Raw genomic sequence first — 13,850 nt, forward strand, 5'->3', positions numbered from 1 at the left:
TTGGGCAAACAGACATGAAACTTAAAGTCGGTAATACCCAGCTGACAATGGATAACGTTTATAGGCATTACTAGTTGGGTGTTTTCTTCAAACTCTACAAAGACTTGACATGGAACATTAAGACTAGTCCATTCACTTCTAACCTAGTGTTGCAGAATCTTGCCAGTAACACTCACAGAAGTGCATGGGACTGACAAAGAGCTATGCACCCACCTAAAGAATGTCTAAAACTATACTGGGTGGTGTACACCAGGGAGACTGTGGATTAGGACAGTTTGTGATGACTGCATTTGCATTTTATTTTTCCATGAAAATCACACACGCAGACACACAGACAAACACAGAGAAAAGCAGATCTGCTTGAAATGAGAGCAGTATGAAGGCCAAAGCTGCTAGTGGGATGGCGCGGGGTTTCTAACTCTGTGGTCTGGAGAAGAAGGATTTTGTATTTGTTTGGTTTCACCATCAAGTGTTCCGGGTGAGCAAGTCAGTTTCGGTTTCCTTCTGAAAGAGCCACTTTCTGAATTCGCTGCACACTCCTCGTGTGTTTGTTTTCTGCTGCAGTGGGGTCATTTATGCGGCCAGTCCATTTGAATGACCCTATGGGCACAGGCTCCTGCGCCTCCAGCTGCCCAGAGTTCACCTCTGGCTGCAGGAACGAGCGGTGTGAAAGATCAGTCCTGTGGAATGAGATCACATGGACTCGCGTCATCTTGGTTTTCTGAGATGGTGTGACTACTTTTAGATTTCAAAACTAAACAGTTGTCAATCAGTCTCTGAAGGGCACTCAGCTGAGGGCACTGTGATTCCGTCAGATCACCTGGGTTATGGGCCATCTTTCTCTCCTTCTCTATGAAATCTATGAATCAGGTCACCCTGGTTCTAAGATCCAGGCATTTGTTACAAAGACTCACACATATGAGATGTGTGCATACATGCTTACATCCTAGAGGGAAGCTACATCCATGGTGCTGTTTCCAAGGGCTCTTATGGGGTCTTTGGGGGCTTTTTTTTAGCTTAAGAAAGTTACCATTATCTTAAAAGCCAAGAAATCTTGATTTAGGTCAGCCCTGAGGTACAGAATTCCCTTGAACACTTCCTGTAGGGGTGGCTCTGGGAAGCATGAAAATGTGACTGGGGGAGGGGAGAGATGAGAGCTGGAGTGCAGGATATTAGGCTCCAGATCAAAGCTTGCGCTTTGATTAACAAAGGTGTCCATGTTCCTTGAGAAGTGGACACCAAGGTGACCTTTTTAACTGGAGACACACTGTCTCCAGCTACACAGTGTGGGTTGAATTCCTGAACCAATGCCCGCTGTGGGGTTGGGGTAGTGTGGGTGAGGAGGGGATTGGACAAAGGCCTGACCAGTCTAGACGAAATGTGGTTTATCCCGTTATCTGATTTAAAATCACATATCCCCTTAAGAGGATGACTAATACAGTACTTAGGGCTGAGAACAGGATTTGAGGTGGTGCGAGGATCCCCATCAAGGCTGAGGGTACTTCAGAAACTTCTGAAACTAATAGAAAGATACCAATTATACGGGGGAACTGGAACAGTGTAAGAATAAGGATTAGAAATTGATCTGAGTTGTTCCTAATTTGGGAATGCACATGCTATGGTCACACAATTATTAACCTATTTAGGATGTTTCTAAGTTGTCCGATCATCTGTCACCTACTTAATTTATTAAAATCTTGACCCTCACCAGTTTTAACAACAGAGTGTAAGATTGCATAAGACCTTATCCCAAAACATGTTTTCCAAGATGGAGTCCTTTGTAGAGTAAAAGTGTTCTTGATAATCTAATATGCTGATTTCTAGATAAATATCCGTGTGGTCCTGGCTCACAATTTGGAGTTGTCAAGCCAACAGCCGGATGAACTTCCTGAAGTTCTTGCATTTGCTTAGGAACAAGTTGTAAATTCTCTCTAGAACTTCTTGAGAGAAATTACCTTTTTCTTGTTTGAAGGGTACTTTAAAGGAAATTATTTTGAGGTGGTATAATGTAAACAATAATGTAATTACTATTTATTTCATGACAGACATATACAATGCTATATGAAAGAATTTTCGCAAACCTTTGTAAAGATAGTATGTTGTAAAGTCAGAATTAGGTTTTGGATGAAAATTATCATAAAAATATCCCAATAAGTGTGTTGCAGGTTTTCTAATCTTTGTGAACAAAAATGTAAAAAACACAATAGAAAAATGATCTCACCCAATAAGGGGTAAAAGTTTGGAATTAACTGTTGTAGATCATAGATCATCAACACCCCTGATGTTCTGCCTGGCCCAGAGGTGATGTGGGATTAGTCCTTTAAGAGGGAACATGCAGGAAGGGGTGGGGAGACCACTGGGTAATTCTGGGAAGCAATTTTGCTACCCAATTATATATTCTGAATTACAGAGTTATAAAAAGGATTCATGACTGCAAGTGGTTTTCAAAAATAATTTTCAACTGATGTCAACAGCAATCACCAGATCTATAAATGGGAATCAGTGGCTGGAAGATCTCAGTAAAAACAACCTTTCCCTATCTAAAGGAGCCTTTACTTAGGCATTTCTGGACCCTCTGGCAGGTAAGGGGTGGGAAGACAGAGTCAATTTTGCCAAGTAGCCATTAGGTCTCTGCTGGTCAAGAGGAAGCGAAAAAATTCATCACAAGCACTGCTTTGGACAGCAGTGTTTCAATAATTAGCTGTATTTGGTTTTTCTTGCAGTCAGGAAACTGGGCAGAATAAAAACTTTATGGGGAAATAAGGCTTTTGCACATCCTTGCTTCTTGATTTGATTTGATTTGATTTACTCTCCAGGTAAGTCAGAAGAGAGCGGCTAATTCATCCCTCTACAGTCCCAGGCTTAAGCCAAAGCATTGGGATGCTTGTGCCTCCTCTAGTACTTGCTCTAGCTCTCTCCTTCTTGGGTGGTGTGCTCTTTACATGGGCACTGTATCAGGGCAGGAACCTGCAAGCACCTATTCCAAGAGTTGTCACAAGCCAGGAGACATACCTCCTATTGCTTCTTTCTCCATCTTCTTGATTTTTTGTAAAGAACTAAGAGCCCCCTTCCTACAACAGGTGCTATTCCTTGATCTAACCAAATGTGTCTGCCACTGAAATGATATGCCAATTAAGTCTCTTCCTCTGAAACTCAAACACATGTCCAGACATAGATGTCAAGCAGCCAAAACATTCTAATATTCTCTATTACCTTCTCTGCTCCTTATTCCCCAAATCCAAGCTTTTCTGCTGTAAGCAAAAACATGGGAAAGTTCTTTTCAAAAATGCTCTCCCATACTATCCAAATGGTTTCCTGATTACAACAGGAACCCCTACAGCTACTGAATGAAAAGTTCTTCAGCACAGAACAGGGGGACAGTGGCAGGGACTTAGCAAGGATGTGATGAGGATGTGGTGGGGACTTGGTAGGGACCATGGCGTGGGTGGGACTCTCTGTAGGAGGCATATCTGAGGCCTTGAAGCCACCCAAGCCCAATGAACCAGCTGGGCTCTGAGCCGAGGAGCTGCCTCAAGCTGTGGACTGCGTAAGCAGCAGGGGTACCTGGGCTTGTCGGCTGGCTCCAGCAGCTCGAGGGTGCAAAGGGAGGTCATGAATTTCATTCTGCTGTTTAGCAAAATTTACAAATACCTGGAGGTAAGAGAAGAGCAAGATTAGGTCGATATTTCCAGGAAAACAGCACCCTACACCCACCTACCCACTTTGCTCTCTATTTTCCACAATTCACATACAGCCCAGCTGGTATGGCTTGTGTCCTTCCCAGGGGAGGCTGGCCCACCCACGGAAGCCTGGCCACCAGTGCCCTGGTCAGCGCTATCTTCTTAGACTAGACTCCCGAGTGATGCCACAGGAGTTCCCACTGGAGGACTCAAGGGACTTGGGCACCAGACATTGGGGTAATCAAGGCAAGGCAGATTCTCAGCTAGCAGCATCCTAATCCTCTAACTAAAAAAAGAAAAAAAAAAGTCATTGATCCCTATTTGGCTCCTCGTTGAGTGTGCACGTGGCCCAGACTCCTGCTCGTGCCTTCCCCTGCTTAATGCTGATGAGAAGATGTGGATGAGCCAGCTCCTCAGGGGTTAAATGGAGACTTCCCTGTTTCCATTTTCCTTGCTTTACTTAACTTTCTTTAAAGATGTTTATTTTAAAACAAACATATATAAAAACACAAAACCCAGAAACAACCCAAATATCCATCAATGAATGAATAGATGGATGAACAAAATGTAGCACATATACATACAAAGGAATATTATTCAGCCTGGAAAAGGAAGGAAATTCTGGCATATGATATAACACGGATGAACCTTGAGGATATTATGCTAAGTCCTCACATAGTAAACCAGACACAAAAGGACAAACACTGTATGATTCCACTTATATGAGGTATCTATAGTAGTCAGAGCCTTAGAGACAGAAAGTAGAACAGTAGTTGCCAAGGGCGAGGGGGGCAGTAAGTGGTGAGTTAGTGTTTAATGGGCACAGATTTTCACTGAAGCAAGATGAAAGAGTTCTATCGGGGATGGTGGTAATTGTTGCACAACAATGTAAATGTACTTAATACCACTGCACTGTGCACTTAAACATGGTTGACATGGTCAATTTTATGTTATTATATTTTACCGCAATAAAAAATGTGATTACATCTTAAAAAACTACACACGGAATGCACGTTTATCAAAACTCACTAAACTGTACATTTAAAATTGGTGTTTTTGTTTTGTTTTGCTTTTTAGAGATAGGAGCTTGCTCTGTCACCCAGACTAGAGTGCAATGGTATGAACACAGTTCATGGCAGCCTTGACCTCCTGGGCTCCAGCAATCTTTCTGCCTCAACCTCCCATGTCGCTGGGACCACAGGCATGCAACACCATGCCTGGCTAATTTTCTGATTTTTTTTGTAGAGATGAGATCTCACTTTGTTGCATGGGCCTGTCTTAAACTCCTGGGCTCAAGTGATCCTCCTGCCTTGGCCTCGCAAGAGCCTGTGTTCCATCGTATGTTAATTACATATCAATAAAGCTGAGTTGAAAGAAAAACCACCACCAGAAACCAGCAAAAAAAAAAAAAAAAAAAAAAAAAAAAAAAAAAAAAAAAATCAATGAAGTTTCCTGATGACTAAAAAATATTGTTAGAAAACAATTTCTGATATACCACCTTTTACCCCAATAAAGAGAGGGCAAGAGTTTGTTAAAAATCGGGAATATTATGCCTCCCTCTTATGGCAATTCCAACCCACATTGGATGTTCTGGGCCAGTCTTTGCTCAGCTCTTGGTGCCCCGGGGCCAACTTGCCTGGTCCAGGGTGGTCTGTGTGACTGAGTACTCCTCGATGAGCAGGCTGTCCTTGTGGGAGAGGAGGAGCTGGAAGATCCTCGCTAGGGAGGAGGAGGAGACCTGGAACTGGAGCATGTTATAGTGCCTCTCCCTCTGCACACTGCCTGGGAAGTTCCCCTGGAAGAACTGCTCCACAGGGTTCAGGTCAGGAAGCAAGTCGTCCTTTGGGGATTTGATCTTCATTGTGACGATATAGCCATCTCCAAATCTAGGGGATGCACACAGTGCAGGACAGGCCTCTGTTAGTGGTTGGGCCTAAGGTAATCCCAAAATAAGGAGTAGACTCATCAGAAATTTTGGGGATTAAGCCCGGCTTGGTGGCTCACACCTGTAATTCCAGCAATTTGGGAGGTAGAGGCAGGAGGATCACTTAGCTCAGGAGTGTAAGATAAGCCTGGGCAACAAGTAAGACCCTGTCTCTACAAAAATGAGCAGGGCATGGTGGCACATGCCTGTGGTCCCAGCTACTTGGGAGGCTGAGGCACGAGGATCACTTGAGCACAGGAGGTCAAGGCTACAGTGAGCCACGATCATGACACTGCGCTCAGCCTGGGTGACAGAGTGAGATGCTGTCTCAACAAAAACTGAAAAACGAGAAACAAACCCAAACAAGAACAACAAAAAAAGAAATACTGGGGATTAAAGGCCCATACCATAGACCTGGGTACATAGGAAAACTAGGAGAGAAAAACCATGATAGTCCCTGGAGAAATCATTTGATACCAGTTTTTAGAGGTCAAATGTCTGCATGGTAATGTGGGACAATCGTACTTGCTGAAGTCAAAGGTAGTTTTATTTTATTTTTTAATTAATTAATTAATTAATTTGAGACAGAGTCTCACTGTTGCCCAGGTTGGAGTACAGCGGCGTGATCTTGGCTCACTGCAACCTCCGCCTCCTGGGTTCAAGTGATTCTCCTGCCTCAGCCTCCTGAGTAGCTGGGATTACAGGCGCCCGCCACGACACTCGGCTTTTTTTTTTTTTTTTTTTTGTATTTTTAGTAGAGACAGAGTTTCACCATGTTGTCCAGGCTGGTCTTAAACTCCTGACCTCAAGTGATCCGCCTGCCTTGGCTTCCCAAAGTGCTGGGATTACAGGCATGAGCCACCGCACCCAGCCTATTTTATTTTTTGAGACAGAGTCTTGCCCTGTCACCCAGGCTGGAGTGCAGTGGTGTGATCTCGATTTACTGCAACCTCCAACTCCTGGGTTCAAGCAATTCTTGTGCCTCAGTTTCTCGAGTAGGTGGGATTACAGGTGCACACTGCCATGCCCAGCTAATTTTCGTATTTTTAGTAGACAGGGTTTCAGCATGTTGGCCAGGTTGGTCTCGAACTCCTGACCTCAAGTGATCCGCCGGCCTCAGCTTCCCAAAGTGATGGGATTACAGGTGTGAGCCACTGCACCCAGCCATCAAAGGTAGTTTTAGCCCAGTATGGGGATCCCAAGACCGCCCATAAAGACACATGGACCAGTGTATACTGAGTGGTGGTGAGGGCTGATGGGCCAGGTGGGAGCAAAGGCTTGGGAAGGCAGCACTTCCCTGAGGAAGCTTCCCGAAGCAAATGGAGCTGCTAGGGCCTGGGCCATTGGTACTTTCTTCCTCCCTCAGCAAGATGGCTGGTTACCCTCACTTGGATGAGGGATGGTCCACCAGAGAGTGTGTGCACGGCTAGTGGGTGTCAGTACCCTATGCCTTGGTATCCTGTGTCAGTCATAACTGACTCCAAAGCTCCCTCCATGGTCTAGGGCTGTTCTCCTCTGCAGTAATATGCTGTTCACCTTTCAGCTCCAGAAAACTCGCCATCCCTCCACGCAGGCAACACTCCTCTCTCACCTCCTCTATCATGCAGATATTGAGGAGTTAGAGGGAAAGGAATAGGAGAACTTCCCTTTCTCCAGCAGCTGGACACAGGAAGTTGCTGACACAGGTCTGGTGACCTGACATGCTGCTATTTCTATAGATATCTATGCAGTGTCCAAGCTGTAGTTGCTCAATAAATCATGGGTCAAATGTCCACTTGCCACAAGCAGCTAATCTATTAGACCTTTCTCTCAGTCATTTATCTGCTCTGACACATATGAAAGGATGACATTTTCTGTGCAACACCCTCCTGTGGGTGCATCAGGATTATGCACCTCAGCATAGATAAGATGGGTTATGTGCTGTTCCTCCACCAACCAGCTTAGTGACTTATATTCTGAGCTCTTAATAAGTGTTTGTTAAATAAGTGAGTAATTGTAACTCTGTTCTTTTCTAGATCATAAAGCTTATCAATGTGAATGAGCATGGCAATGTGCTGATAATCTTAAACTGTTAGCTTTGGCATGCAAACTCTTAATAATAAGGAATTATCTACAATAGTTTACAATGTGTGGGTACAGGGTAAGGATAATCCTACTCAAGATTACTGGCATTGTTGGTTTGTCGTATAACATATGGTCTTTTTTCAAACTCAAAAGCATACAATATTCTAAAAACAAAAACAAAAATGGGTCCTCAAGCCAGTTGGTCTCCTAACCATTCCTACATTGGAGTGGACTCTTACTAAATAAGCCACAGGTCCTGGATCTGTTGGGATAAGTGGTGGAATACTGAGGCAGTGGTAGTGGCCCTCCCTCACCCCAGCCAGGCTCTGCATGTGTCCTGATCAGACACCCCATCCAGAGACTTGGGCGAGTCTTCGACCACAGGAAATTAGGCCAATATAGAGGAGTTTCTTATCAGCATAATGGACTTCTCCATCTGCTGCTGGAGAATGAGGCCCAGCCACCACCTGCCTCTGCCCCAGGGGATGACGGGGCAGCAGGACTCTTCCAAGTGTCAATGGAGAACACAGGATCCAGTTGGATCCACAGAGGCAACAAGGGGCACGCCCTGCCATCTGCTTACTTGGACTTGAGATGCTGAATGGTGCCCATACATCGAAAGGCGCCCTTTACCATGATGGCCAGCCGGGTACACAGCGCCTCACATTCTTCCATGCTGTGGGGCAGGAGAGAGGAGGTGAACAGGAGAGAGGAGGTGAGCAGGAGAGGACTCCCACCCACCTTCCCCAGCCCTGGGAATCTCTTGCCTGTGGGATGTGAGGACCACAGCCCTCCCTTCTCTGATGATGCTCATGATGACATTCCACAGCATGCGGCGTGCCTGGGGGTCCATCCCTGTGGTGGGCTCGTCCTGGGGGGTGGAGAGAATGTTAGGGAGCACAGGCTGGGAGCTGGCCCTTCCAATTACTGCTTCCCCCTGGGCTGGCTCCCCTGAGGAGAATGAGCTGACAGATGGCGCACACAGTCACTCCCCTCACTTGAGCAAGACAGGGGTACCCTCGTGTAGGGTACAGAGGGCAGGAGGTGTATCAAAGAATAAAGAAGCGTAGTGTCCACCCTGGGCCCATTTCAGCCCGCGAGGGGATTAAAGTGGATTAAGGCAATGACAGAATTCTCCTCAAAAAAAGAAAATCCTGCAAATACATTTGTCGGGTGGCAGGGAGATCACTCAGGTCACTTTCCTAGTTCCTGCTATGTCCTGTGCCCTGTGCCCTCATGATCCTTGGACTGCGTGGGCATGGCCTCAGGCCTGGCCGGGCTCAAGAGCCTTTGACCCAGCTCAGTGCTCCTGTTTGGGGACCAGACACCGACACACCACCGAACCGGCTAAACTTCCCGGCTGTGAGCCCATGGCCCACGGGAGACATCCTGGGAACGCAGGATGTGCACAGTCCCAAGTCAAGGCTGTGCCATGACTTGTTTTTCTCCAGAACTGTGTGAACCAAACACCGGGCTGAGTGCTCAAAATGAGCAACACAGGAAACAGTCCAGACTAAAGCCGAATTGCTGCAGTTTCTAAATCTGTCGATCCAGAACCTATTTCCCCAACCCGAGAGACGCAGCACTTGGTTTAAGTCCTTGGGGCGGCCCAAGCCCGCAGTTACCAGCAGCAACAGGGGCGGGCAGCCAATGAGTGCGATGGCTGTGGAGAGTTTCCGCTTGTTGCCCCCACTGTACGTGCCAGCCAGGCAGTCGGCGTAGACAGTCAGGCCCAGGCTCTTAATACTCCAGTTTGCAACCTAGGGGAGAGAAAGAAATGCCATTTGGAGAATACAAGCAAACACCCCAAACCTCCCCAGTTCAAAGCCTTGGGCTCGCAGATCTCATGCCTCTAGAATGAAAGCCCCAGCTAGGCTGAAACAGGCTCCTGCTGGCTCCTGTCGGCTCCTGTCCTCTGGCATGTGCTTCAGGCACCAGACAGGGGCTCCTTCACTCTGTGTCTTGGATCCGAGGGTGGCCCGGTCAGCTCAGCACCTGTTGGGTATAGCCCCCTGGGAAATGGCCTTCAGCCTTACAAACAGCAAGACAGTGGGTCTCGCCCAGCGTCCTGGACCATGGCTAGGAGTGGAGGAGGAAGGGTCTGTTTGAGAAGATGGTGAGTCCCAGACCTGTTGATCCCACCCCTCAAGAGGGTCACACCCAAAGCCTTGTACATCTGACACATACATATGGAGCACTGACCATACGCTGGGTACTGAACCAGGCACTGGAGAACAATGTGAACACAGCCATTGCCGCTGTCCTCAGACTGCAGGGAGGTGACAGTCAAAATAAACAGAATACTGGCAGATCGTGACAGTGCTGCGAGGGAACGATGACAGAGACACCAGGTGTGTGTGCACATGCACAGGAAGGGATCTAGGGAAGCCACTGGCGACAAGCTCACCATGCTTCTGCCTTCTGTATTAGTCCCCTGTGCCTGGAATGTTCCTCCCTAGGTGTGCACATGGCTGCCTCTCTCACCTCTAGTTCCTCACTCAGGTCCTCTCCTCTGCAGGCTCTCCCTGGGTCACCCTACCTCAAAGTGCAAACCCTACCCCAACACTTCCTCCCTGCATTACTGTTCTCTGAGGACTTTTCACTCTCTAATGCACTGGATATTTTACCTATTTATCTATAGATTGTCTATCCCTCCCATTAGAATGTAAGCTCCATTTTTAACTTTTTATTTGGAAATAGTTTCAAACTCACACGAACATGTAAGAATAAAAATAGTTCATAGAATTATTAACTAATAAACCCTTCTCTCTCTCACACACACAATTTTTTGTGACCCATTTGAGGGAAAGTTACTCATCGCAGCCCTTCATTCCTAAATACTTCAGGGCATATTTCTTAAGAATAGGGATCTTCTTTTACATAATCACAGTACATTATCAATGTCAATAAACTTAATGTTATGATACATTTACCTAATCTACTGTTCAGAGTTCAGTTTTGTCAGTTGGTCCAATAACATCTTTCTATCATTTTTTTCTCTTCTGCACAAGATGTAGCCTATTGTCTGTTATTCAGTCATTGTGTCTATTTAGCCTCCTGCGATCAGAGATATTTCCATAGCTCTTTCCTTGTCTTTTATGACTCTCATATTTTTGAAGAATACAGTCTCCTTTTTTATTTTTAAAGAAAAGGAATATTCCTTCTTTGGAGCTTGTCAGATGTTTCCTTATGTTAAGATTCAGGTTACATATCTCCAATGTGGATTCTACATAAGTGAAACTGTGTCCTTCACAGGATATCACATCTCTGGGCATGAGATGTCCATCTGCCCCTCATGGTTAATTTTGATCACCCAGTTAAGGTGCTGTCTAATTTCTCCATTGTAGAGGTTAATTTTTCATCACCCAGTTAAGGTGCTGTCTAATTTCTCCATTGTAGAGGCTAATTTTGATCACCCAGTTAAGGTGTTGTCTAATTTCTCCATTGTAGAAGTTAATTTTGATCACCCAGTTAAGGTGCTATCTAATTTCTCCATTGCAAAATTACTATGTTTCTCCCTTGTAACCAATAAGCAATCTGTACAGAGATACGTTTATTTCTTTAAAATTACAGTATCATTATTTTTTTAAGAGACAGAGTCTTGCTCTGTTTGCCAGGCTGGAGAGCAGCAGCTTGATCACAGCTCACTGCAACCTCAACTTCCAGGACTCAAGCATTCCTCCCACCACAGCCACCTGAGTAGCTGGGACTATAGGTGTGCACCATCAGGCCCAGCTAATTTGTTTGCTAATTTTTTGTAGAGACAGGGTTTCCCTATATTGCACAGGCTAATCTGGAACTCCTGGGCTCAAGTAATCTTCCCACCTTGGCCTCCCAAAGTGCTGTGATTACAGGTGTTAGCGACCGTGCCCAACCTGTTATTTATTTTTTTAAAGCACTTCCTTACTTTCTGGCATAAGATATTCCAGGTTCAGTTTATACCTATGCCATTCCAGCCCTGGAATGTATCATTTATTGAAGGAATCAGGTTTACTTTTAGTGGGGAATGTTATGAAGACAAAAGTCTGAGCACTCAGTGTGCTCATGGCTGCTGGGGTGTTTTTGCTTCTTGACCCTTTCAGAAGACAGATATACACAGGCAAAGATATGTGTATATATACACACCTGTGTGCATGAAACATGAACACACCTGCATGCACCCACAAACACAAGCATATAAATATTCCAGAATTCCCAGTGCTATTTCCAGTTCCAATCCATGACCTCACAGTTCTTTCTTGCTTTTCCCTTTTCCATATTTGTAAGTCCCTTCTTCCACAGTGAGAATTCTGGGTTCCAATAACATCAAAACATTTATTAATTTACTTAATCCTGTAACACATCTCACATTTTCAGAATCACTTTGCCTATACCACTATAAAATACAAACTAAAAAGAACTCAGAAATTATTTGTAGTTCTTCTCCCCAACTCCACCCTGCCCAAGAATGAGGATATAGAGTCAAACACTGTGTTCATCAGTTGTTTGTATTAGCTCTATCTCCCTTTTGCAGGATTATGATATTTATTTGAAATAAAATTGGGTTACTTTATTTAGTTTGCTGTCAGTGTTAGGTTTTCTTTTTGTTTTCATTTTTGCCTACTTCGCATTCTTACTAATTTTTAAAAACATATGTGGAACATTGACATGCTTCCAAAAGTTAAAACTATACAAAAATATATCCCCAGAAGTACTATTCCTTCCCATTTTTCTTTCTTCCCATTTTCCTCTTGTTGATCACCAAATTCATTGTTTTCTGGTTTATCCTTTCTACGTTCTATCTGCAAAGGTAAGCAGACATACGTTTGCTTTCTTGTTTTTCCTTCTTTCTTACATAAAAAGTAGCATGCTCTATGTTCCGTTTTCCACTTTGCTTTTGTTCATTTAACAGTATTTACTGGAAATATCTCCATATCAGTTCATTGAGATTTTTCTTTTTCTTTTTTATAGTTGCATAAGACTTTATTGTGTGCCTGTACCATAAATTATTCAGCCAATCTACAATGACTAAATATTTAGGTAACTTCCAGCATTTTGCAATTACAAATGCAACAGATCACCTTGTACATATTCATTTTGTACTATGGGAGATATATCTTCAGGATAAACTCTTAGAAGTGTGATTGCTGAGTCAAAGGATACATGCATACATCATTGTGTTAGATATGAGAGTGGGGATTTTTTTTGTCTGTCTTGTTCACTGCTATACCCCTGGTTTCTAGAATAGTACTTGGCACACAGTAGACACATAGTAAACATTTGTTAATGAATAGCATGCTTCAGTTTCTTATCTCCAAGAGAATGCACTCTCATGAAACAGGCTTGTAATTAACCAGATTCCTATGTGGCCATAACAAACCATTTTTTACCTTTTCGATTTCCTCTGCTGGTACACCTCGAAGCCGGGCATAAAGGTAAAGATGTTCTCGTCCTGTGAGCAGCTCATCAATTGCATCAAACTGAGGACAGTAGCCCATATTTTGATGGACTTCGGAAATATTCGTTAAAATACTGCAAGAAAAAAAGCAATTAGTGAGTGTCCTTCAAGGAGGTGGAAGGATGACCATAGAGCTATGGCTGGAGAAGCTTCTGCCAATGGGAAAAGGAAGCTGCTGCTTCTCTTCTCTTTGGTTTCAGAACTGCATGCGATATTTGGGAATCAAAACAGGGGCCCTTCGGTCAGAAACTGAATCCTGTCAGATTCTTCCGTGTTTGCATGTCTAGGATTAATTGAATCCCGGTTATGCCATAAGTCAGCTTTCATTTTGGATCAGATCACCTCACATGTGAGTTTAAAAACAGAGGGAAGGCCGGGCGCGGTGGCTCAAGCCTGTAATCCCAGCACTTTGGGAGGCCGAGACGGGCGGATCACAAGGTCAGCGGATCGAGACCATCCTGGCTACCACGGTGAAACCCCATCTCTACTAAAAATGCAAAAACTAGCCGGGCGAGGTGGCGGCGCCTGTAGTCCCAGCTACTCGGAGGCTGAGGCAGGAGAATGGCGTAAACCTGGGAGGCGGAGCTTGCAGTGAGCTGAGATCCGGCCACTGCACTCCAGCCTGGGCGACAGAGCAAGACTCCGTCTCAAAAACAAACAAACAAACAAACAAAAAACAAAACAAAACAGAGGGAAGATCAGGTTTAAGAAAATGATTCATGATTTTTCAATACTTTTCAGACAT

General features: G+C 44.6%; 1 protein-coding gene across 2 annotated transcripts in view; it reads right to left on the minus strand.

Moving 5' to 3' along the window:
* Window positions 1–265: 265 nt before the first annotated feature.
* Window positions 266–13,850, minus strand: part of ABCA4 (ATP binding cassette subfamily A member 4) — a 139,570-nt gene continuing 125,985 nt past the window's right edge. Inside the window, exons 44-51 of one of the 2 annotated variants that reach the window (XM_030936738.1) lie at window positions 13,038–13,179; window positions 9,294–9,428; window positions 8,436–8,539; window positions 8,252–8,344; window positions 5,317–5,566; window positions 3,565–3,651; window positions 1,445–1,519; window positions 266–680 (exon numbers count right to left, since the gene is read on the minus strand). In XM_030936738.1, the coding sequence (XP_030792598.1) occupies window positions 1,487–1,519; window positions 3,565–3,651; window positions 5,317–5,566; window positions 8,252–8,344; window positions 8,436–8,539; window positions 9,294–9,428; window positions 13,038–13,179 (844 nt within the window). In that variant the 3' untranslated portion in view covers window positions 266–680; window positions 1,445–1,486. The remainder of the gene's footprint in view (window positions 681–1,444; window positions 1,520–3,564; window positions 3,652–5,316; window positions 5,567–8,251; window positions 8,345–8,435; window positions 8,540–9,293; window positions 9,429–13,037; window positions 13,180–13,850) is intronic. The other variant, XM_010385128.2, reaches the window with a different exon arrangement.

This window comes from Rhinopithecus roxellana, chromosome 8 (genome assembly GCF_007565055.1).
Source record: "Rhinopithecus roxellana isolate Shanxi Qingling chromosome 8, ASM756505v1, whole genome shotgun sequence".
In the NCBI taxonomy this organism is placed as follows: domain Eukaryota; kingdom Metazoa; phylum Chordata; class Mammalia; order Primates; family Cercopithecidae; genus Rhinopithecus; species Rhinopithecus roxellana.